General features: G+C 40.2%; 1 protein-coding gene across 1 annotated transcript; it reads right to left on the bottom strand.

Moving 5' to 3' along the window:
• Positions 1–14,984: 14,984 nt before the first annotated feature.
• On the bottom strand, positions 14,985–25,792 carry LOC144250934 (mitochondrial inner membrane m-AAA protease component AFG3L1-like). Its single transcript, XM_077794104.1, has 5 exons — positions 25,724–25,792; positions 21,777–21,864; positions 21,094–21,162; positions 19,886–19,980; positions 14,985–15,051 (listed from the first exon to the last, which is right to left on the bottom strand). Exons 1-4 carry the CDS (start codon positions 25,784–25,786, stop codon positions 19,901–19,903), a joined length of 300 nt encoding a protein of 99 aa, XP_077650230.1. The 5' UTR covers positions 25,787–25,792; the 3' UTR covers positions 14,985–15,051; positions 19,886–19,900.
• Between the last annotated feature and the right edge of the window lie 1,118 nt (positions 25,793–26,910).

Here is a 26,910-nt window from a genome sequence, read left to right as displayed (position 1 = left end):
AACAATGGCCCCACATAGCTCAGACTTGTTTTCCAGTATGTCTTCTGTCCAGCTAGTAAAGTTCAGCACAGTGTGTTCTGATATCATCTATCAGCAACATCAACATAAGTTCACTCACAAGAGATCTCTGTGTGCACTGTTCCCCAACTTCTGAGGGCCCTCCTTCTTCCTCTCCCAGTTGTTTTGTACCCTTGTTAATGTCAGTCATTCTGGAAAAATCAATTTGAGCAATTTTTGTGAGTTGAGAATGTGTTCTCTGAGATACTGTGTACTTCATATGCTATAATTTCTATTTTTTTTTGAGGCGAGAGGTAGAGTTTTCAATTTTCAAAATTGCCACTGCCATGTTTTTAAATGAAGCATTTGAATAAAATGATATTGTTAAAGGTGATGCCCTCATTAATCTTTTGATCCTCTATTTACAATGTAACCTGGGGTCAATAAGAAAACAATTAACTGGATAAAGAAAACAGTTACTCTCTCCCAGTACCTCTCCCCCTGGCAACAGGGATTGAGCCAATGGATGCTGCCACTGAATTGCATCCCAAGTCCTTTTTCATTGTTTATTTTGACACAGGGTCTTGCTTGTTTGCATAGGCTGGCCTCTAATGTGGTGTCCTCCTGCCATAGCCTCTAGAGTAACTGAGATTACAGGTGTGGTGCACAGCTGGGTTTCTCTTTAATGTGGCAGATACCTAGCCAACTTCCCCTCTATTATTGTCACCACTTTGTTGAGTGTGCAGTGGATATGATGCATTGGTACTTCCATTGGATTTTACAACTAAGTTTTACATTTCTGGGCCCTCCCAGACTCACTCTCTGCTGCTCACTTCCTTTCTAGTCTTCCTTAGAGTCCAAATCTTCCAGAAATATCGATGGTTAGTATCAAGCATGATTAGAGCATGGCTCTCATTTGTTCCAACTGACATTTTCTTTTAAGAATAGAACTCTTGTAATCTCAATGACTAAGGCAGATCCAACCTACACACCCCTAAAGCATGAACTTGACACAATTAACAGGCCTGGAATTGTAAAAGGGGTGTGTAGGTTGGATCTGCCTTATTGTGCTTGCTTTCTTCCAAAAAAATCTTAAAACTGAAAACATCATTACTTTTTCTTATAATCTATGGAATTTAAAAGAATTTATTCTCACATTGTTAGAGATTTTTTTCCTTCCATTTCTTCTGTCTCCAGTTAAAATAAAACGCATCCCTATAAGGAATAAAATCCCTTATCCAAAATGCAGTCATAGTATTTCATATTTCATTTTGGGTTTTGAAATATTTGCATATACATAATGAGAAATCTTGGGGCTAGGACCCCAGTCAAAGTATAAAGTTCTTTAATTTTTCATGTATACCTTGTGTGCACAGCTGGAAGGTAATTTTTTGTAATGTGTCTTGTTTTGACTTAGAACTATCACATGAGGTCATGTGTAGAATTTTGAATTTGTGAAATAACATCGGAGCACAAGATGATTTGGATTTTGCATCTGAAAGATTTCTGATTTTCAGTTTAGGATGATCAAACTGTATTTAGGTAATAATTATCTGAGAGCCTACATTAAATAGTATTACATTGATTTATGTCTATGCTCTTTGTACATTTAAGTTGAGAAATCTGATTGCTTTTTCATTTTATTTTATTAATAAGGGATGACCTTGAAGAGATTCACTGTGTGGACTAGCCCTCTTTTGCTGATAAGTACTCAGGGAGGTGCATTTGTTGTGGAGAATTTTGTTGGGACTCTGAGAGGAGTAGCCAGGGAGAAAGCAAAAGGCAATTTAACTCAAAAATGTTAATCATGTCTATATTTTTAGAATAAGTCCATCTCTCTCAAATTTCACTGATAGATCACTTGGGATCAAGACACCAAATTACCCATTGGATGTGGCAGCATGGACATCAATCATTACCTTAAAAAGAGTAGATTTGGTTTATGTTTGGGGTGGGCAAAGTAAATCTGCACAGTTTCTCTTCAGGAGAGCATGGGATATAATTATGCACCAAGAGCAAAAGCAACTCAGATTGCAACATTCTTACATAAGGAGGGACCAGAAAATTAGAATAATGTATGAAGGATATGTGGAGTCCAAGGAGGCTTTTTAAAAAAATTGTATTGAGATATAGCATTTTGGTATGCTAATGTGAATGTTCTAAAAAATGATAAGATAAAATTGCAGCTCATTTTTGGACTAATGTTTCTATATAAGTGAGAGTCATTTGAGATCCATTCCAAAAGTAGAGTGTGTGGACTAAGGCTGGCTAATTATTCCATTTTAAGAGAAAAATCAAGGTTTATGGGTACAGCAGGGTGGAAGGTATAATGGTGGCAGGATGACAAATTCCCTTTGGTTGCATTTATCTTTCCATAATGAAATAATTCAAGGACGTTATCTGTACATATGAAGGGAACATATCATAATGGTGATGTAAAGGAATAATGATTGAAACCATTCTCTGAAAATGGGAGAGTGCTTGAACAAGAGAATATTAGGAATCCTGTCCATTTGTGCTGAGTTGGTGGTTAATTTCTACTAAATCAGAGTGGTTGGCATTCCCCCTGCCCTGTTCAGGTACAGATTGCAAATAAGTGAGGAAACTTTCTAGGTAAATGTGAGAGACAGAGACAGAGAGACAAAAAGAGGAAGAGAGATATGAAGGAAAGAGAAAATAGATTATTTCTACAAGTCTTTCTATATTAAGGGTTATATGGACATATGAGGGAAGAGATGGTTAGTGAGTTACTGATTGTCTCATTGGATTGGAGCTCCTGGTGGGTGCAAAGAAAGTTTAGAAATTTGCTACTGAATGAATTTTAGTATGTCTCTGTAATATTGTATTGACATTTTAGCTTTAGCTATTTGCACTTTTTTCAACATTGCTCTGAAAACTATATTTCTACACTGAAGTTGTCAAGGTCCATTTCAAGTTACTATTATACTATTTCAGAGAAAATAAAATAATCAAAGAGCAGAGCAGTTACTGTTCTTCAACCATTTTTGTGAATGTGGGGTGTGTGTGTTTGTGTGTGTATGTGTGCACATAAACTCAATGTGCTATAAAGTTGTAATATTTGTTTTAAACAACTATTATTGATTGAATAAATTAGAAGAGGTGAACATGTTTTCAAAATGTTTTCCTTCATATTTCCACGGTGGGGGCTTGTTCTTCCTCAGGTCTGAGTCTTTGTTTGGTGTCAGTGCCACCATCTGAAGGCTTTCAGTTATGTTTCTTAAAGTCCAGGTCTGTTGGTGACCATTTGTCAATTTTTATTATAAAAAGAAATTTTTTTCTTACCTGTGGGGAAATATTTTCTTTGTATTGAGATTTTTTTTTTCAGAACTTGGAAGATATTGTTTCACTGGATTCTGATCTCCTTTGTTTCTGGCAAGAAATCTGAGGTAGCTTGCATCATGATTCTCATTATGTAATATAATCCATAAGTTTTCTGAACTTCAATTGAGTTTTTATTTAATGTTTCTCTTCCAAAGACATAATGAAATGAAATTATATAATCTAGCATTTTTTTTTCTCGTTAATTTCAAGATTTTATTTTTACTTTTGGTATTAGTAGTTTGATTATTAAATATCTAAGACTAGTTTTCTTTCTCTTTATTGAACATGATTAGAAAGTTTATGTTTTTTATCATATGTGTATATTTTCAGTTAACAATTATTCAAATATACATTCCCTTTTCTTAATCTCTATTCCTACTGATCCAATGTTGACTATGTTTCTTCTGATTTCCTTTTCAGACTTTGTTTTTGTCTCTATTTCATATCAAATTATTTTCATTGTTATATCTTCAAATGCACTGACTTTTCCTATTGCCCTTGTTTTTGTCTGATTTTTAAGGTCATTCAGTAGATTTTACTTTTCAGATATCACAAACTTAGGCTCTAGAATGTTCATTTGTTCTTTTAAAATTTTCACTTCACTGTCAAGCCCTTTCATTTGTTCTACAGTTACACTTCCTTCTCAACTATTTAGACATAAGGAAAAAAACATCTCTACTGTTTCCATTCAATATCTGAGTCATCCTGGTTGGCTCCTGCTGGAAGCCATCTCCCTGCACAGCATGGTGTGTGGGGTCTCTTAAATGTGTCCCTGGATGGCGGTGGTCCAGACAACTGCTCCCAAGACTATGATTTATAGTGTAGAAGATGGATGGGTTGAATCCTGTGGCCAATAGAGCAGTGGAGTGTTCTTGAAGGTAGGCCAGGGGAAACTTGATTACATCCGCTGGTTCTAGAAGAAAGGAGCTTGAGATAATCAGAACTAGTTTATTTTATCTTTTTCAATGAATATAATTCCTCAGTGACTAACTGGTTTAATGACATGGGAAGTATGATCACATTGGCTGACTAAGTTGCTAAAGCATTTGGATTCTTCATCAACCAAGACGGTGCTTTGGTGTATTGCCCTTAGCAAGAAAGGAGGACCTTGTAGAAAAAGCATTGTTTTCAAGTAAACCCGAAGTAATTTTATTTCAGAAAGTAATTTACTGACATTTATTAATCTATTGTCTTCATAACTTCATTGCAGGACCATTTGATGGAAAAAAAATAAATTTTTTTTTTACAAAATTCATGACTTTAGTTCACTTAATTTAGCAGTTGCCATTTTCCTAGAGAAATTGGCAATCTTCTGTTAAAAACAGAGGTTGAGAAAAAGAAGTATTTCTATATTTTTTTCTTTCAATCTCATTTACTTAAAAAATTATTTATAGAAACCTTAACACATGTACATACACACATGTTCATAAGAGAGGAAGATAACACATTTGATTTCCCCACACAAATATCATTTTATTATAATTCAAATATTAAATACATTATGTAACACAGAAATAATTCCATAATTCAGTAGTTACTTTTATTGAGTAAAATTTATGCCTAAATTTTGGGGAAATGATTTATTCAATAAATATACAACAGGTTTTTAAATATATTGATACATGTATGATTTCAACTTTTAATACATTATATGTAATGCATATGTAACATATGTATCTAAATACATACATACAGTATATATAGATAATTTATCTTAACCAAATTCCTATTTAAGAATAAATTAAAGAGATTCTGGCCTCAAAATAACAATGGATGGCTACAAACAACTCTATTTAACAGCTGGATATTGTCATTAATACTGAGGTTACCAAAAATAAAATCTAAGATGACAATTTGTCTTCATTTCTGGGATCTTCTATATGTAGTATCATGAGTTCTGATATTTTCTTATGTTGTCTTTAAACCTCAACCTTCTTACCAAAAGTCCAAACTCACACTTTGGGTTTCTATGGCTTCATTGGGCACCATGAGAGGATGCCATCTCTTCTCTTGCATGGTGATCTGACTTGTTTGTCCTCTGATCTTCCTCAGGTCACATCTCTCACGATGATAAAGCTCTGACTTCATATGATAGCTTTATGGTGGGAGTAACTGACTTTATCCCTTTTGTCTCATGCAATATACATCTATTAAAGATAAGGGTACATAAGTTGATACTTTATTCATATTTAGTGTAGAGAACATTTTACTCTGCCATTTACTTTGCCTTTCATTTGAGAAGTCATTTATACAAAATACATATTTTCTCTGTTTTGCACAAGTCTCATAGTAAAGCAACTACCTTCTGCAGCAAAATGAGAAATTTACGAATACGTTCTGACATTTTGGTTTAGTATGTATCTTACAAAACAGATTGGTTTTGGTTTTCATTGAGAACAGTTATTTTGCAGTCATGTTTCAAAGGAGCTACCTTCCTGAGGAAGTTCCACTCATTATTCAAAACTACTCAAATGTGACTTGCAATCTGAAGCTGCTGCTGACCTCCCAGGTAGTACTGAGCTGTGTTTCATTCAGTCTTTGCATGGTGCTTCATAACTATCACCTATTCCAATTACCCTATTGTGATAATTATTTGTTCATATACCCTGCTATCACTCTACTGCACTAATATAGATAGAGGATTATATTGCAAACTTTTTTTCATAGTCCTGTCTTTTGGTATATGATGTAGGAAAATCACATAAACGTACATTTGCAGAAGAAAAAGAAAAAGGTTACCTACATATTTATTTTAAAATATATGAAAACCACTGGGCACGGTGGCACACACCTGTAATTTCAGCAATCTGGGAGCCTGAGGCAGAAAGATGGCAAGTTCAAAGCCAGCCTTAGCAGGTTAGCAAGGCACATAGCAAAGCAGTGATACCCTATCTATAAATCAAAAAGGGCTGTGGATGTGGCTTAGTGGTTAAGCACCCCTGAGTTTACTACTCCATACAAAAAAAAAAAAAAACAAAGCATATACGAAAACATAAGTACTATATCATTTCAATGTGCATAATTGAAATTCTATGCCTATCTCTTGTTTGCAAAATCAATCTCATAGGCATGAAAAATTACAAAGATACTTTTAAGTATCTAATAGACTAAATATTAATTTATAAAGACATTGCAGCTAAAAATAAACAAACAAACAAACAAGCCTAGCATAGAATCTTAAAGAATGAAGGAGGACGGGATGTCAGTGCAGTTGAGGTAAATCTTGGGGGCAATTGCTTTGAACTGAGCCTCCAGCAGACCAAGCCAAAATGAGGCTGCTCATTCTAAGGTTCTGTGTCCCAAACAGAACCTGGACTCCTTAACCTTCTGAAGAATGAGGAGAAAGATGACAGTGAGATACTGAACAGGCCAGTTTTAGCCTTCATGGTAAATAAGTTGGCTCTGCTTTAGGGTTTAAAAGGAAAGAAGCCTGAAGTAGTCTGTTTCTTGTTTCTGTTAATGCTACTTTATAAAGCCAACTCCTCGGCTGTACTCACAGGAACCTTTTTCTGCACCTTCAGATGAGACTGCCAAATCCATGCCTCAGTAATAGAAGCCACTGAGATCGTTGTGGTGATTTTGTCTTTTGACATAATTTTACAGGCAGAAAACTGGCCTTCACGATAATGATGGATGATGCATTGAGATGCAGTAAAACACGTTTTCTTTAGGTCATTTGTTATTGGATTCCCATAGTTGAAGTTGGCTCATTGGGAACTTTAAATTAATTACTCCTATTTCAAACTTAAGGGCCACTAATAAAAGCCTTAATGGAAATAAAGGCATATCTATCTAATACTAATGTGTTTGTCATTAATGTAGATGATTTTATTGGTAGTATTATTATTTTATGATAAGAAATATTTTATATAACATAAAGCATTCCATAGCACTCAGGTATTTTCTGAATCTGCATGGGAAAAAAGTAGAAGATTGAGAAGGAAGAATTTCAACTTTCAATTTTACCAAATTGCTAGAGTATTATTATTCATCTCTCAATGTAAAAATGACACATATTCAGTATTTACCACTAAAGAGAACCTTTTCAGAAAATACTAGAAAATACACCTTTTAAATATAGAGGCAGTTCTATTTAGTATCATAAAAGCTGTGAAACACATGACATGCTTCTTGTATACCTTTGCTTTAATGGTTCATAAAATGCTATTTCTTCTTCTGGTAATGACATTTAGTATTCCTTATCAAGGTCAATATATACTGTGTGTGTATATGTATATGCATACATATGAATTGTTATAAATTTCCAGAGTCCGACTAAATGAATGATGCAGATTCAAAAGAATCCATAGTGAACTTATAAAAGTCAGAAGCTTTTAATACTTGGAAGTACAGCAATTCATTGTTAGATAATATTGCTAAATTAAACTAACAGAATATTTTTCCAATACAAGGAAAACTATATCCCGTAAAAATGTATTTTGTCTTATCAAATTTAAATGCATATTATAAATGATACAGAAAGGGATTACCAGAATAGAAGAATGAGGACCTTTATTTTCTTTTTCTGAGGAAAGGGCAGGTGTGACCAAAATTACAGGGCTCACTCTCTTCCCAGCTTCCTGCCTGTGATGGTTTCTCCTGGAGAGGAGAGAGGAGCAGGCTGCCTGCTTTTCCTGTGCCACCAGCCCCACACTGCAGAAGTTCTACCACAGGTCAGTCTTTCCACCAATCCCCACATAATAGACTTCAAAACCCAAAATTTTGCTAGAGATAAAACAAACATTTCATAATGAAAAATTGTGTTGACAGATCAAGAAAATTCAACTGTTATAAAACACATATGTACCTAACAAGGAGCCCAAAAATGTGTGAAGCAAAACTGACAGATCCAAGGAGAGAGGTTTACAATCAAATATTAGAACAAAAGACATTGAAATGTCACTTTCAGTAATGGATGGGACAGTGATGCAGACGATCAACAAGGAAACAGCCTAGAAAAATATAAACCAAATGGACATAACAGACATTTACAGATACACTCTTCAACAGCAAAACACTCATTCCTCATAAGCAAGCATTGAGCATTCTCCAAGAGAGACCCTACACTGGAACGCAAAAAGACAACAACAAATTTAAAATGATTAAAATTTTACAAAGCATCTTCTCCCATAAAAATGAAAATAGACTAGAAGTCAATAATAGAAAAGAATTTGAGAAATTTACACAAAAATGTGGAAATTAAACACAGTATCCTAAATATTCAGAAAATATTTTGAAGAAAATGGAAGTAAAAATACACTATACCAAAATGTATATCATGCAGGGAGAAAGAGCCTGGGAGAAATGCGTAGCTCTAAACACTTGTGTTTACAATGTAAAAAAAAAAAGGAATATTTTAGATCAATAACCTAAATTTTAGCCTAAGAAAAGTGAAAATAAAAAATGTGATATAAAGCTAGCAGAGGATAAAAATAACAAATGTTAGAGCAACAAGGAATAAAACAAAGAATAGAACCAAATATAGAAATTAAACAACACCTAAAGCTGCTTCTATAGAAAGAGCTCCAAACTGACAATTCTTTAACTAGACTGATCATGAAAAGAAGACCAAAGACTCAAGTTACTAAAATCAGGAATAAAAGAAGGAGACATCACTATGGAACTTGATAATACTAGAAGAGAATTACAAGGACTACTATAAGCAACTTTATGCTTACAAATTAAATAATTTAAGTGAAATAGAGAAATTCCTAGAGAGACACAAGTTACTAAAACTGACTCAGGAAGAAATTTTAAAAATTCAAATAGGTCTATAATAGAATAGAAATCAAATCGACTATTTAAAAACTTTCCCCACATACAAGATCCTGACCAAGGAGTCTTCACCTGTGAATTCCACAAAACTTTCTGAGGAAGATTGACATCAGTCCTTCACAAACCCTTCAAGAAAGGAACCAGAAAAGGAGGCCTTCAGATTCTTTCTAGGAGTTAATATGAATCTGATACCAGCAGCACAGGACATTATCAACAAGCAGCAGCAGCAACAACAACAACAACAAAACATCTGATATCTTTAGAACCCAAAACTTTTCACAAATACTAGTGAACTGAATTCAGCCATGTGAAAAGCATTATGTACCAGAACCATTTGTTCAGAAATAAAAGGGCTGATTAGCATCTTGAAGTGCAGAAAAATCATTTTGATAAAATTCACCACTCCTTCAAGACAAAATAAAGAAAGAAAAGAAACCACAAAAACAGCAGCAACAAAGCCAGCTTCACAAAGCAGGAGCTGAAGAGGAGTGCCTCCCATGGATAAAGGGCATCCCTGAATAGCCCAAGGTGAACACGACCTTCTAACAGTGCAAGTCTGAAGGCTTTTTCTCTACACTACCCATGCAATAATGGCAAACCCAGAAACATCTATCAGCAATGAATTTAAAAGCGACCTGACTGCATAATCATTGGTTAGCAAAGATGATGAAATGTGTATTCAGGTGGAATTTTGATGATGAGAATCAGTATTTCTCAGTCCATTCTCCAGGAGGTCTTGGCAACTTCACACCCCCTCTTTCCAACCAGAAATAAATTATAGTGCAAGTAAGTGCATGATCTACGTTAGGAAAGAATTGTATTAACCTTATATGAAGATAAAAGGAAGCATATATACACTCAAACACTAGAGTCATCCTCTTTACCTGGAATGGAGTTGGGTATTTATAATCTATTAACTCCTTGCACACCACAGACCTTTAGGCTCTAAAACAGGTGATGGCATTATTTTTTTTTTATTTCATATACAGCTAACTTCCTTGTACCAAATGCCAGTAATCTTGAAACTTTTAGAGAGGACATATTTTCTTTCAAGCCTGCATATAATTGCACTGTCCCTTTCAGAGATAATTTTTCAATCCTGAATATTCATGAGTTTTTGTATAATATTTAAGAGACACTATAATTGTCATATTTTAAAAACTTTCTGTAACTGTATAAAAGAAATACTTGTGGCTTGTAATTAATGTGGGACACACATAAGGTAAATAAAGCACACTTTTTCCAATTTTTCATGTCCCAAATGCAGTTTTATCCCAGAAAGTCTTAAGTGTTCTATTGTTTATTTTCACAGAGCTAAAGAGATTAAAATAAACAATCCTTCTTTTAAAAATGGCAGGAAGCTATTTTACTATTATTGAGAACTACATTTAATTTTCTCCATCCCTTTTCCATGGGTTCTAGAACATCATTAGTAAAACGTTTTGGTGTAAAAGTATTTGAATTTTCTCAAAGGATAGACAACTCTTTTAATACTGTAGTTAGCAAGTAATGACAACTTTGATTTCTACATTTCATATAATACCAACATAAACTATCAAAATGAATCTGTTCAAAATATCCTTGTAGGTGAGGCATGAATTTACATTTGGCAGTTTCCAAGGTGAGTGAGTTGGAGGATGTTGCACTGCTAAAATGTGGGTCAGGGGACAAACGACTCCAGTTGTGGCATTGCATTCAGGTCCTGCACACTCATCTGATGCTGAGATATTGATCTAAGCCCTGGCTGTATGAAGCCCAGAAGCACATTACAGTTTGATTGGGGAAACAAGGAGCAGGTACCTACAAATATACATAGATATTAAAGACGCCGGCTTAGGTAGAGTAATACCTTTAGGCATAGATGTAGAAATGCATTGTATAGAAATGGTATGAATATGACATACACCAGTGTAAAATAGAAGTATGGTATAGTCGTGTTGAGCATAAAGAGCACTGTCAACCTTAGTGCTAAATTTAATAAAAATTATTTTAGCTAAATCTCCAAGTCCCAACAGCCTAGAGAAGTGTGGAATCTAGGTCTATTATATGAATAACTTTCCTTTTATAGAATTTTTTCTTCAATTATGAAATAAATTATTGCCAAGGTAAATGAATTAGTAAGAGAATTCCTAAAAAAATATTGAAAGAGGTGAAATAACAGAATAACTTTGGAAATATATGTTTGGTGATAACCTTTCAAACTGTTTAAAAAAAAAAGATACATATCCTTAGAAGTCATCTTGTCTATTTTGCCTTTTACCTGCTGAGTGCTTTGTTATAGGCACTTGCTTATGTTTTATTGCTCTCACTGCTTCCAAGTCTTAGAAACTTCCTGGTCCTTATGCTTCACCTGTTTTTATTCTGACATTATACTTAGTGTAGCACTGACCTCAACCTTTACACTCAAGAAATATCTGATGAATTGAATAAAAAATGATTTTAGCTAAATCTCCAAGTCCCATGCTTTTTTTTTTTGAGAGAGAGAGAGAGAATTTTTAAAATATTTATTTCCTTTAGTTTTTGGCGGACACATCATCTTTGTTAGTATGTGGTGCTGAGGATAGAACTCCGGGCCGCATGCATGCCAGGCGAGCGCGCTACCACTTGAGCCACATCCCCAGCCCCCCATGCTTTAAAAAGTTTAAGAAAATAATTGCAGTCTACTTAGAAAATACTACATATAAAATTTATTGGTTATATAGAACACCATTTGTTGAAGCATGAAGGAGATTGTGCATTTAGAATTAATTTTAATCCATCACTTCAGATAAACCTCAAAGTGTCTTCCTGCAAATTTGCTGACAGTTAGGCAAAGTCATGAGCTCTCCTAAAATATGTGTGGAGAAGCTTGATCTTCAATGGCTTGATTAATAACTTGGAAACTTAGATCCTTTTTTAATCAGGTTTTAATCTGTCTGAACCACAGGCATAACAGGTATGAGGACCCCAAAAATATTTGTGACAGTAAGGTCCTCAAGGGTGAGAACAGCTGAATGGTATGCTGTTAATGTGTTTACTCATCAGGATTTAGAAGGAAGTGCACAACTCCTTGGCGTGTCATCCATTAACAACTGGCAGGGAAGATGTGGAATGTACGAAAATTAAAAACCTGTTTGTTACTATAAAGCAACAGGCAACATCTATCATCTATCAAAAGCAGACAGAGATGCAAAAGAAACCAGAGTTGGAAGAAATACATATATGCACCAATTTTTAATATTAGTTAAATGTTAAGAGATAATAAATATTTTGTTTAGTATTTATTTTTCATGCATTTGAAAAACAATGCAAATATGGAACATATGAGCATTCACATTTTTAATATATTTGAAAAGTTTTTATAAAATTAAGCATCATTCAATAAATACTAATGATTTAGGAAATTATATAGTGATATATAACAAAGGCTTTTACCTTTTCTTTTTAAACATTGTTTTTACTAGTTTTACATTTGTACTTTAGTATTGTCTGTATTTTAAGGACTACGGCAAGACTCAACATCTTGGTCAAGAGGTTCGACTTCCTTTCCTAAGTGAGGCTGTGGGCAAACAAAGTTACCAACAGTAATAAAAAACTCATGATCTGACAAAAGGCTTGAGATAGAACAACACAGCACAACTTGTCACCTTTTTCATTTCTATTCTCATTTTATATTTTGCCTCTTGAACCAATAGGATAAGTTTAGTGTCACATTCAAAAAAGGAAACCTGAACAAAACATGAAAATCAAGAAAAAAATGACATATTTCATGGGATTAACAGAAATTCAGCACTCCCTTAGAAAATTTATAGATTACCCCTAAGTTCTAATACTTGAATTCATACACCCATACACAGGTCACAAATTTGACTTAACCATTATATGCACAAATGCTAGTTTTTGAAGTATGCCTTGCATATGAAAAATTCTACACCAAATTGTATGAATGAGTGAAAGATTGCATAGTGGAATTATAAGTGACATTGGGAGACCTTAATATGTGTCAATTATTTATGTGTGTGTGTAAATGTGTATGTATGTGTGTGTGTGTGTGTGTATATATATATATATATATATATATATATATATATATATCATACTATTTAAATTGCTTGCTAACTAATACTTTTCAATCTTGAAACAGAAGACAGATCTCAAAATATTTCTAGTAAGGTAAAATAAACCTATACTAGTGAAAACAGCACTTTAAAAACTTATGTTGAGAAAAGCTTTATATTCCTCATTTTAAAGAGAAATTAAGCCTTTTACACAGGGCAGGTCATCTACTGCAGGACATAATCCAGTACCAACACAGAACCTGGATCATAACCATTATCATATGTATATTGAATACTTCACAGAAGTTTTTTAAGGTAATTGGATATGTAACAGAATTATTTCTAATTAATTGTTTGACACTGCGTGTACCATGTGAGGATAAATAGTATTTTCAGATACCTTATGAATGATAACCATCCTATGGACTATCTAGCTTATCCTGAGCCTGAGGGTGTAGGTCAGTGGTACATTGCTCGCCTAGCATCACAAAGGCAATTGTTTAATCTCAGCACCAGCAAAACAAACCAACCAAACCAACAAACAAAAAAACTCCCCCTTTCAGGTGATTTGCTCTTTTGGCCTACTCTTAATATTTATGACAGAATGCACGAAAATACACAGGTACTGCCTCAGACTGCACCTAAGTAAGTTCTTGCTTCTACTGAGAAAAACAAACTTGCAGAAAATATGTGGTTCAGCCAGGCATGGTGGCACACACCTATGACCCCAGCAACTTGGGAGGTTGAGGCAGGATGATCTCAAGTTCAAGGCCAGCTTCAGCAACTTAACAAAGCCCTAAGCAACTCAGCGAGACCCGGTCTCTAAATAAAAAATAAAAAAGGTTGGGGATGTGGCTCAGTAGTTAAATGTCCCTGGGTTCAATCCCTGGTAAGAAAAGAAAAGATGTGGTTCACACAGGACAATTCAACAGAGGTGCAACTGGGGAGGATCGAACTCAGGGGCACACAACCACTAAGCCATATCCCCAGCCCTTCATATATTTTATTTAGAGACAGGGCCTCACTAAGTTGCTTGGGGCCTCGCTAAATTGTGGAGGCTGGCTTTGAACTTCAGATCCTCCTGCTTCAGCCTCCTGAGCTGCATAGATAAGAAAAGTATGACAGAATGCACGAAAATACACAGGTACTGCCTCAGACTGCAGTGCCACCACATGTGGCATGTGCCACCACACCCAGTTTAACAAAGGATTTTGATCCCAGGAACTAAACTCAAAGCAATGACTGGCCTCTAAATGAAGACCAGTAAAGGAATGTATATTTGTGTTTTAAATTTTAAAAAAAGAAACAAACAAAAAAAATCACACATATTCCCATGTCCATTTCATAGACCTAACATTATGGAATTTTAGGACTTGTGGTCTCAAGTCTAACAGATAAGAAGTTTTTTTATTATTGTTTTTTGCATTACAATTCTTAATACACCTTTATACCACAATTTATCATATCTCTGTATACAAGAGGATTTTTACTGTTCTGTTCTACAAATTTCCATCCTCTATTGTTATTAATAAAATATAAACTCAAGGAAAAATCATTTGTCTAATATTCATTCTCTGAACAACAGCAATCTTTGGCTTTGACTTGGAACTCAGAGCATGACTGTTTTCTGAAATCAGTACCTTTGGAATTTTGGCTCCTAAGTCCTGATACTGCTTGGGGTTCTTCAAGAAATTCACAAACTCCATAATTTCAAGTTTGGCCTCTTCACAGCCAGCCACATCTGCAAACCGCACGCTTTAGGATCTTGGCTGTTGTCTCACCAACGCTGAAGAGGCCCCCTCCTCGTCTGCTGCGCCCGGCCCCCATTGGACCCCTTCTCACAGCATAGAGCAGGATGTCAACCAGGAGAAGAGTAGGCACCAGTCTTCGCAGGAAAGAGCTGAGAACCAAGGAGACCATTCATCATGTCAGCAGCATCACTTTCAGCAGGAAGAGTAACCCACTCTAGAATTTGTTGCACAAAAGGGCAGTTTCTTCTTGAAGAGTGTCAAGGTCTGTCTATAAATTCGGCCTCCCCAGTTCTAACAGCACTGATGCCCCAACCCAGGTCTCCCTCAGAAGGAGCTGCAGACCCCATGTAGCTCCTCACAGGTGAGGTCCAAAGACCAGTCCCATCACAGCACAATACTTGCTCCTACACTCTCCAGAGACCCAATCCCACCAGCCCTCAAGGTGGCTCTAGTCACTGTCAGCTCTTAGAACACACTTCAGCTCCAACCAGTAGTCCTGGCAACTGAGCCAGTAAGAACAAAACCCCAGTCGTCATACTCAGCAGTACCCCAAGGAACACTCAGGAGCTGCACCAGGAGACTGAGGCCCCGCAGGCCTCCCCACCAGCACTTGTAAGTCACCTCCAGAGCCCTGTCTGCCTCACTGCTATGGTGTGAATGTCGTCTCCCACACTCACATTGGAACCCAACTGTATAAGGCGAAGGCCATTCAAGAAGCAACTGATGGTGAGAGCTGGGCCCTCATGAAGGGATTAAGGTCACCACAACAGAAGTGGGTTAGTTCTGGGGGATGGGTCAGACATAAAAATGGCAAAGTTCAGTCCTACCCTCCCTCTCATCCTCTCTCCCCTGCACATTATGATGCAGCAAAGACCCTTGCCCAGATATGGCCCTTCAGCCTTGGACTCCAGACTGTAAGACAGTTTCCTTTCTTTACAAATTACCCACTCTCTGGTCTTCTGTCACAGCAGCAAAAAATGGTAAGGCACTCACCTTCCTCGTTCTCACTGCAATTCCCACTCTGCCCTGTCTAGAAGAAACCACCTAAGCCATCACCACACCGACTCTTCATACCCTCCTGGCTAAAGCTAGTCCTGATCTCAAATTCTATCCATTCAGTTTCCAAGCTGGAGAAAGGGCCAGAGCAATGATGTCCCTATGTAGTAAATATGAGAGCAGGACAACACTTGTGTGCTGTCCTGGGATGCACACAGGAGCATTAGAGATGGGTCTGCCCTCAAGTCCACAAGCACGGCAGGAACACACTGGGGGTGGAATGCAGGTTCAGAGAGCAAGCTGATGTAGGATCTGTGGGAAGTAAGTCTGTCTGTGTGCGAGTGAGCAGAGACTGCTCACCTGGATTTTTGACTCAACGGTTCAGTGGGAGTCAGGGTGCAGGGATCGCAGCACACTTTCAAAGAACTCCCACAGGGTTCTATTGCACAGTGGAATCTGCACTACAGTAATGTGCTACAACACATAGCATCTTTGTCTTATTCTTCCCATTAAATGCTTTTTAAAGGTTACCTAGATAAATATTTCTTTGCTTCAATTCTCTTCTCATTAAGACCTACGCTAAACCATGGCATATATCTGAAACCCACTTAACTGGAAGGCTAAGGCAGGAAGATCTCTTGAGCCCAGGAGTTTGAGATCTGCCTGGGCAAGACTCCACCTCAAAAAAGTAAATATAAAATTTTAAAAATTAAGCCAGACCAAATGAATATATACTCTTTTACTACGGAAACTGTAAAGATTAGCACATACTATGACATACTTTGGGGAAAAATTCCAAAAGAGATTCAATAGTATTTGTTTTGTGTTCAGAATCAGAGGCCCAAGAATAAAGTGTCTCATGTCCACCTCACCCCTGCCATTCACCCATCACTCTCAGTGGTGTAGACCACAGCAACCTGGTTGGTTGGCTCAATCCCCAGTTCCCACTGAGCATATTCCAGGTTCCGCTCAAAGGTGTCAACACTGCCGATGTTAAAACACATGTACCTCTGCAGAGACCAAGAGCAAGTTTAGGCGCACCTCTGTGTTCCCCTGAGACTCGCCCTAACACACACACACACACACACACACACACACACACACACACACCTGTCCACAGCTTGCATTCCCATTTACCAACTTCTCTTCCAACCAAGCCTCTTCTCCTAGCCCCTATCTCCACACATGGACAAATCCCACCCTGTGGCAAGCTCCAATGGTTACTACACAAACAGCAGACACTCCCTCATATCGGATCCCACAAAATTACAGGCATCAAGTTCTAGATGAAATGCTGTGATAACTGCCTGAGGTCTGCCTTTGACCTTCTGTCTTTGTCTTTTTATTCTTTCCTCTTCCCAAACCTTGATAAGTGGTTCTCACATGTTACTTGGCAAAACTGAACCATGGTTATAGTCTCATAAGAGTTCCTATCCTGCTTGGACAGCAAGACTGTGCACAGGTCAATGACATAAACCACCACATCAACAGGGATTGCTGGACACCAGGGGAAGCATCTTACTAAAAAAAAAAATTAAAACTGTATGTCATTGGGGGAGGGGAAGCCATGTGTGGAACACCCAGCCTAAAACCTAGCCCTCACCTCAGAAGACACCCCAGGGGAAGGGATGACATGAACAAACTGTTTGTTCACGACTTCCAGCCGGTCCACCTGGGAGAAGAAACCAGACAACTTAGGCCAAGCAGGACATTCAGGCAGACCCTGGGCAGTTCAGCCCAGGCCCATCTACACCCACACACACTCACAGTTCAGTACAAGCTTTGTTTTCCTGAATTCATTTCCATTTTAATCAACAGGAAACATTCAAGACTAGTTTCTAAAATCTGGTATATCTGAGCACTATCATGCCAGACTGGCTTAAAAACCCCAAAGAAACAGGAATAAGTCTTACAGCAGAGTCTAGCAGAGTCTTAAACCCAGCTGATTCAGACCCATCCTGTTCAGCCAGCTAAAGGCAGCACAGGGAAGCAGTGCCAAGCAGGGTGGAAATGCACTCCTGCAGGCTCCTCAGTTGTGGTCACCACCACACACAACCACACAGCAGGCTAGCCTGCCCCTCAGAGAAGCAATCAGAGGGAAGCAACTTGAGGGCACAATGTGTATTCTTACATGCAGCAACAATATCACCACTGCTCCAAAAGCAAGGACTTAGGGCCATGTGACTAAGGTGAACATGTTCAATCCTACGAACCTTCCCACCACAATAACACATCACTGTCAGGTCAGACACTTGGAAAAGACTTCAAGGAAGTGCTGAGAGCGGTCCAGTCCATGCACAGAAAGGCATCCTGGGCTTACCACACTTGTCTCACCACCCTCACAGATATGCCTACAGGTAGAAGATCCACAGACAGGGAAGGGCTGCAGCAGCTCTGTCCCCTTCCACCATAGGGAGAGTTGCCAAGGGCCTCTCTGAAGATAGGCATGTGCCCTGTGGTTAGACACAAAGGCTGTGGCCACAAACCTTAATGGGAAACAGGAGTTTCATCAAACAAAATTTCAGATCTTAATAATGCCTGGGTCCAGCCAACACTCTTCTGAGGGCAACAGAGGGAAGGCACTTACTCATACAGGGTTTACACTGAAGCCTGAGCAGTACTTCACCCAACTCAGCACCCCAAGGGAAAAACACACAAAAGAGGCTCTGCTGGTGCCACATGCTCCTCTGCAGTCACCAAGCCACAGTCCACTGTCAAGGAGTGGCTGGCAGCAGAAAGTAAGTGGAAAGGAAAAAATCCCGAATCAGGAATGAGAACAAAAGTCAAAGATCAGGAGACAAACAGAACTGTCTTAGAACACATCATGATGTGCTGTTCTGCTGGGGTATCTCCTGGAAAAACAAAACTGAGCCATGAAGGACACCCACCAGCAGGACTGACTCTTGGGGCACCACCTGTCTCCTGCAAGGGCATGCCACCACAGCACCTTCCTAGGCAGACTAAGTTCGCTCACCAGACCTCTGGCCAGGTAATACTGAACAAAGTGTTTCCAGGTGATCTCTTTTCCAGGATCTCGAAAATAAAGTAGAAAAATCCCACAGATACACCTGCACCCAAAATGGCCAGATTTCAGAAATCCTTGTCATCCCAGGGGAACTCGCCCTGTGGAAGAAAAGATAACAAATTTTGCAATTAAATGCAGGTGTTTCTTTCTTTTGATTTTATGTTTGTTTTTCACAATACTGGAGATCAGACCTAGGTCCTGGCTCAGCTAAGCCAGAGCTCTACCCTTGAGCCATCATGAACAACAAAACTTCTCCTCTCAGATGTTGGAGTCACCAAACCCTGCCCTCCGATGGTACCCAAGGGGGACCAGGCATGTGGGGAAGCTCAGATGCTGCTCTCAGCAGGAAAGACCTGCACACTGTGAACAGCACACCAAACCTGCTGCTCACCAGAGGCCCCAGGAGAAGCAGCAAACCCACCAAGAGCTCTGCCTTTGCAACATCACCTAGCATGTCCTCTTACCTGCAACTCTCAAAGTGCAGACAGAAATCTTGGCAGGTTTTAAAAAGTTCGTTTCTTCTAATCTCTGTGTGTTGGAATTCGACCCCCAAGGTGATGGCAGTAAGAAATGGGGACTTGGTGATGACACCACAAGGGCTCCAATTTCATGGATGAGATTAGTGCTCTTACTAAATGGCAGGAGGGAAGTCTGTCCCTTCCACCACAGGAGGACACAGTACTGGTCCCACTGAAGGAAGTCATGTTCAAGACACCACGATCTATTAGTTGAGGGCAAGCCCTCACCAGACTCTGGACCTGCCAGCACCTTGACCCTGTACTTCCCAGCTTCCATAATTATGAACAATAAATTTCAAGCTATTTAAAAACCATCCAGTCTAAGGTATTTTGTCATGGCAGGAACAGACTGAGACAAGTGTGATGCAGTCTCAGTCATGCAGCAACAGCACCCCTGGAGAAGTGACAGGTGTCTGGGTCTGGCACACTCAGATGCACACAAACCTTCTGCATCCATTTTCACCAGGCAAAATCATCCTGCCTCCCTCCTCTCTTGTTTCCATCTCCTCCAGGCTCAGCATTCTTTAGTTCACAAGATTCTAGGAAAAAACAAAGTGTGACTTCAGAAAATAATTATATACACTTTTTCACAGAAAGAGGACTCAGAGAACAGAGTAACGTTTTCCATCATAAAATTTTAATTACCCTGGCGCCTTTCAGAAACAAACAGCAGACAGGAAAAGGAAGATGCCAGGATACACTGCTGAGAAGTAGCTTCCGATACATCTAAAATCCCTCAAATTTGCCTTTGCTGGCTTCAGACCTGAGCTTTAATGACAAATCATTTTTAGCTAATAAACATGGCTGTAATTAGGGGAGAGGAAGAAAGAAAGAAAAGCAAGATGTAGGCTGGCACAGGTAGTTCCTACTCCAGAGAACCAGAACACAGGCCACCTCCCCTCAGGAAGAGTTCATCTCTCAGGAAAACCTGGACCCGTGGGTACATTTTGTGACAGTAGATAACATTAGGAGGTGGATTCCTGTGAGCCCCTTCTACAGCAATCATACAAGTTCCAGGACAAAACAAACCAGGACACAGGTAGCCCCCCTTCCATATACACTGCCACACCAACAATCCAAAACAATTCCATGCAAGACTAGAGAAGTCCAGGAGGACCCAAGGAAGGGCAGAATGAATCATGAGAGAGTAAAATTTTGCAAATTTTAAGGACAAAACACAAGTTTTCAAAAAATGTTCTGTTCATAGCAAAACATGTGGGCACACCTGCCATAATGCTTCTACCCATCTCTTCCTACTTAATGCTCACAGGTACCTAGGCAGAACACTTATTTTTGGTACCAGGGATTGAACTCAAGGACACTCAACCACTGAGCCACTCTCCAGCCCTATTTTATATTTTATTTAGAAATAGGGTCTCACTGAGTTGCTCAGCGCCTTGCTCGTTGCCAAGGCTGGCTTTGAACTTGTGATTCTCCTGTCTCAGCCTCCTGAACTGCTGGGATTGGATGTCCTCCTTGCACCCAGCAGCAGGAAACTTTTTGCGGGAGAAACAAATCTGACAAATACTGACCACACTGTTCCCCAAAACCAATCCACATCATCAAGCCATGATGTAATTTATTTTTTTTATTTTAATATTTTTTAGATGTTGATGAACCTTTATTTTGATTTATCAAACTGACCCTTTTACCTTTTTTTGGCACTGTTGATTTTTCTGAATCTGTGTTTCTTTCACTCCTCTTGAAGAATTTTTCAAATCCTTAGAGACAAAATGAAGGGGAAGTACTTTGAGAGAAAAGTCCCACTCAGAAAAGCAACACTATAGTCAAATAAGGATGGAGCCATTATCTTCAGTCTTGCTTCCTTCCTTACCCCACTCAACACACAGCCCAGGGTCCTAACACTGGCATAGGACTGAAGAGCCCCTGCCAGATCTCTAGGTGCTTTTGAGAGCACTAAGCCAGGGCCCACAGCCTGCTCTGAAGAGCAGGGCTCTAACTGGTTCAATGTGCTCCATATGACTACAGCTTACATATCATATCATCTGTCTACTTTTCAAATACGAGGCTTGACTGGCTCTCAGAATCAGACATGCAGAATAAAGGTTTACTACCACACCTTCCAAAAGATTCACCAAGCACCTTCCTTCTGTAAAGAGTTTCTTTTTCCAGTCTCTCTAGATACCAAAACAGTAAAGGGATGAAGATGATGTATTGTGGCTCAATATGCAAACTAGGAAATATGGCAAGGGGGACCTCCTAGTTGTCATGCCCCTTGCTCCCTGCTTAGTCACTGTGGGAGGAGACACTCTGAAGAAGCTTCACTGGTCCCTGCAAACCTCATATTGCTAACTTAGAAAAGACAGGCAAGTACCTTTGGATGGTTCTGAACATAGCCACCAGGAAAATGGCGCCAGTCTCCCCTGCAGAGCCAGCTTCTGACAATGGATCCCCTGGTGGCACTGAAAGAGGACAGAGAATTAGCAGATGACCAGCCTTTGCAACACAGTGCAGCATTTCCTCACAGTGGTTCCAAGAGACAGGATGTGGGCTGAGTATCAGCTTGCTGCCCTTCTTTATCTGCTTAAATATGCATTAAAAATCTAGTTGAGGGTTGGGGCTGTAGCTCAGTGGTGGAGTGCCAGCCTCGCACATGTGAGGCACTGAGTTCGATCCTCAGCACCCCCATTAAAATAAATAAATAAATATTTTTAAAAATAGTCGAAACAGGACAAACATAAAGTATATTCACTGCAGAAATGCATGATGAATTTTTACAGCTACTGCGTCCAAAAGCAGGGGAGGGAACTGACCATTTTTTGCATAAGGCCTTAATCCTAACTAATGCAGCTCAAAAGCAAACAAGATTCTAAGAAACAAATCTCACAAAATTAAAATACTGAGGCTGGGCCTGAAAGCACATGCCTGTAATCCCTGCTACTCAGAAGGATAAGGACAGAGGATAACAAGTTGGAGGCCAGCCTGGGCAACTTAGCAAGATCCCGTCTAGAAACAAACAAACAAAAAAGGTTTAAGGTTGTTGGTTGTTGCTCAGAGGTAGAGCCCTTGCTTACCATGTTTGAGGCCCTGGATTCAATCCTCAGAATTGGGGGGGGGAAAAGAAAATTTGAGGAGGATATATCTCAGTGATAGAGTGCTTGCCTACCATGTGTGAGGCCCTAGGTTTGATCCCTAGCACTATAAAAAACAAAATAATAAGGAAAAAATACTGAAAGAATCTTATGATTTATGTTTGATCAGCTAGTAGGTTAATGTCTGTCAGGTCAAGAAGGCACACAATTTTCTAGAACCTCTGTATTTCTTCAACCCTCAGGGAGGAAAATGCCAATTTTTACCATGAGCTGCTAACCTTACCTGATACATGAGTTAAGGACAAAACTAGAGGCAATTTAGATTTTTCATTAATTCAATTCAAAAGCCACAAGAAAAACTACCAAAGTAAAAGGCAACACACTGTTTAAAAAAATTTAAGCACATTCAATAACCCAGTATTAACTGTATTCAACAAAATTCTAACATAACTGAAGAATTTGGATTGTATCCAATATTTTATTATACTGAAACTAGACCCATAGGTGATAACACCCATGTTATTTCAGCTGTCAACATGAGGAAGAAGCAAGCTTTGTAGACTATCACTCTAAAGTAAATCCATCCTCCAATTGGCAAAGTGCTAATTTATTTATCCAAACATCCTATCAACAGCCTCAGTGGACTAAAAAATAAAATAAGCCATAAAAAAGATATTAAAATCAGGGTAAACCTAAACAAGCAAGTTCAGAAAGGAAAGACTGGTAGAAAAGGTGATGATGTCACATCATCAAGAGTAAACAGTGTCAGGTAGACAAGGACTTCTGCTGCAGCAAGTCCCCTCAGCACCTTTTTTGAGGATAGTACATGACACACTGAACAACAAAAAATGGCTCTATGTTACCCTGATGTTACTCTGGAACCAAAGCTGCGGGTCAACAGGGAATCCAGACAAAAGGTACAAGACGTCACTACTGGATAGTGGCCAGATATGTCTTAGTGACTTCATCCAATCCTTACAACATAGCCTAAGAAAGTAGGTAGAAAAGCAAAAATTAATACAACTGGTAGAAGGAGGTGTGTAATGACAATTCTGGTTCCCAAATCTTCTCTGGTTTCTCTAAGACCATCTCAAAGTAGGAAGCAATTTTGGCACTAGTAACTAATTTCATAGATACTGAGAGGTGCATACCCTAGAGGTAGAAAATATGACCCTTTGGGCCTCCACAACTTCATAAAACAACCAATTCCTCTGTTTCAAATCATGATTTAGTTCTGTGATTTGGTAGGAAACAACAGGACAAATGTAGTTCTCACTGTAAATGTAAACATACAGATTTTTTAATTTGTTTTTGGCACCAGGGATTGATCCCAGGTGCATTCTACCACCAAAATACACCCCTAGGCCTTTTTTTTTTTATTTTTTGAGACAGGGTCTCACTAAATTGCCAAGGTTTGGAACTTGTGATCCTACTGCCTCAGCCTCCCAAGTCCTTAGGATCACAGGTACATGCTACCCACCCCTTCTTGAAATTTGGTTTCTGCCATTAATTTGTAGTTAATAGTAGAAAACTTGTTAAAATTGGTTTCTGCAAAGCCAGGACATGAAGCTGGGCACACCAAGGTCCCTTTCTAGTCATTCTTGTACAAGTCTGGTGACCCTCATAGGTCAGTTACACAACACAGCACATAGCTGACACCATCCCAGGCTTACAAGGCCCTACCTCGGACTGTACTGCCTTTCACTAACCACTTCTTCACTCTGAGCACACAGAACCCACCAGCTGCACCTACCCTAAGGCAATGCCTTGGCTACTCCACCTGAAAAGCCTGCCTCCCCTCCCCCCAAGCAGCAAGTCACATACATGCATCCCTCCTCCATTCCCTTCTCATTATTCCCCTGATTTTGCCTCCTTTTCCTTCATACTTCATATACTCCACAAGAACAAGGTATACTCGTTTATTGTCTGGTTACTCTTTTACACACCATGTAAACTCTAAAGGTCCAAGGACTGTGCAGGCAGCTTGTAGAATGAAAATGACCACATGGAAGCCTCAAGAACATAGACTTCCCTTGAGGAGTGCTGAGTGCTAAGGTACATCTTTCAACTCTAAGGCAGATTGCTACAGCCTCTCTTTTTCACCCTCATACTCTCTGGCTAGTGAATTGTCAACTGATAAGTTTGCCTAATAGATAAGCAAGAATGACTCAGCTTGGGAATGAATTCAAAGACCACCCAACTTCCTTCTTCAACATAAAAACACGGAGGTCCACGGCAGTACAGTGACTGAGGACTCACCTGTGCTATACCAATTCACATATACTCACTATACTACTGACTCTGAACATGTTAACAACCAGAACAGCCCTCTACAATGTGGACATGCAACACAGGTCAAACACTGATTCCAGGGAGGGAACACTGATAATAGGGAGGGAGACAAAACTAAGGTGTGTTCTCCCAAAAGAACAGACACAAAGAGAGAAAATTTCTTTTTTTTTTTTTTTTTTGTATCAGGAATTGAACCCAGAGGTACTTAACCAACTGAGCAACATCCCCAGCCTTTTTAAAATATCTAATTTAGAGATAGAGTGTCGCTGAGTTGCTTAGGGTCTAGTTAAGTTGCTGAGGATGGCTTTGAACTCTCCATCCTCCTGCCTCCCCAGCCGCTGGGATTATAGGCGGGCGCCACCGCGCCCTGTGAAAAATTCATTCTTTAAGACATAACAAAAGAAAAAAAAAATCAACCCATGCAATTCTTCTATCTTACTGTAGTCTGAAAACCTAACTTTCCAGAATCAAAAACCAAAAACTGCATTAGTGTATTAGATCAAAACTCAATGTGGTTATTGTCCACTAGGATAGACAAAACAGAAGTAAAACAACTTTAAAACATAGAATACTCCATGCTCGTCCTCTTCTGTAAGATATGGCCAAACAGCACCTTCGTGCTGGACCGCGGGACAAAGCTCCAGCACCAGCCTTCCCGCAGCACCAGCCATTAGGAGGGCAATCTGGCGGGCTCCACGAGGGTTGGCAGGACAGAGAACCCTGAAGCCGTTCACGACACCTTCACGTGCACCATCGACCTGGCTCGCAGGGCGACTCTGCGGGAGGAGCCCGGGTGGCACTACGTGGGCCGCGAAGGGAGCAGGGGCTCACCATCCGGGCAGTGGCTGGCGCACTCGGATGGCATCACCTCGACGGCGCCGCCCGGCCCGCCGCCCGGCCCGCCGCCCGGCCCCGCCAGCAGCGCTGGCCTGCTCACCTGCTGGGCGGTGCCGAGGGCCCTTGCGCCAGCCCCAGCCGTGGCTCCGCATCGCCACAGCATCGAAAGAAGCCCAGCCGCCGCCGCCAGCCGGTGCGACATCGCCCACCTGCGACCTCGCGCCGCCAGGGCGCACGCCGACGCAGACAGGTCATGGAGCGCCGCCGCCCCCAGTCCCTAGGCGCTGCCGGGCTCGCGCATGCGCAGTGCAGACGCAGACGGTTCTGGGTGCGAGGCCGCACGAGGAGGCCCCAGTGCGCAATGGGGCCGTCTCTCGCAGGCGTCCACACCATCGCCTGACTGTTAAGGGTTTGGACCGCAGCGCCATTCCGCGCTGCCCTGCATCCGAGTCGGCAGACTGGGCACCGCCCAGACACCCTTTTCCGGGGTCCTCCGCGGGAATCGGCGCCCAGAGCGGACACTCCTCAGGCCGCCTCGCCTGTGCCTGGCGGCCGCCGGGCCACTGTACAAGGGCGACGTACCTCCAGAGAGGAGGACCTGCTCCTGTGCCCGTGGGGCCGCCCGGTGGTTAGGTGGTGGTTATGCCATTCCTGGGTGCCCGCCGCTGTGCGGCCAGGCATTCGGACTGACATCGCAGGGCCCCATGCGAGTGCTTGGCACCGGGGACAAGCCAGCCTGGGTCTGGGCGGCCTCTGGACCGCGTCTCCGGGGGCATCGCCCTGTCCCTCCTAGCAGCCTCGTTTTCCCTTTCCCGGGTTCTGTAAAGGCGTGTCAGGCAACCAGAGCCTTTCTAAAAGCACCTGAAACCAGTGTGCTTCCATTACGTGTTGGAAGCCCAAGGGTTTAGGAAAAGGCCCCTGGATGCGTCTGTCATCCCTAATACCAAAGGGAGCAGAAAGCAGTTACCCTCGACATCAGATTAGAAGTGTTAATAACTTGCAGCCAAAACGCGGAAGTCTCTAGGATGGCGAGACTTTTGCTGTCTCTACAATGGCGGCCATCAGAGATAGTAAGAAGTCAATGGAGCCCGAGTGGTGGTGCCGCCTGTAATCCCAGCGCCTGGGGATGCTGAGGCAGGAGGATCGCAAGATCAAAGACAGCCTCAGCAATGGGTGAAGCGCTAAGCAATTTAGTGAGAACCTCTGCGATCTGGATGCAGGCCAGTGAAGGCAGGATCTTTGCCCCTAACTGTTCCTTGTATCTCCAGCACACAGTAGGTCTTGGTC

This window comes from Urocitellus parryii, chromosome Y (genome assembly GCF_045843805.1).
Source record: "Urocitellus parryii isolate mUroPar1 chromosome Y, mUroPar1.hap1, whole genome shotgun sequence".
NCBI classification, from domain to species: domain Eukaryota; kingdom Metazoa; phylum Chordata; class Mammalia; order Rodentia; family Sciuridae; genus Urocitellus; species Urocitellus parryii.
Note: the sequence above shows the minus strand (reverse complement) of the source record. Positions and strands in the feature narration are given on the sequence as shown.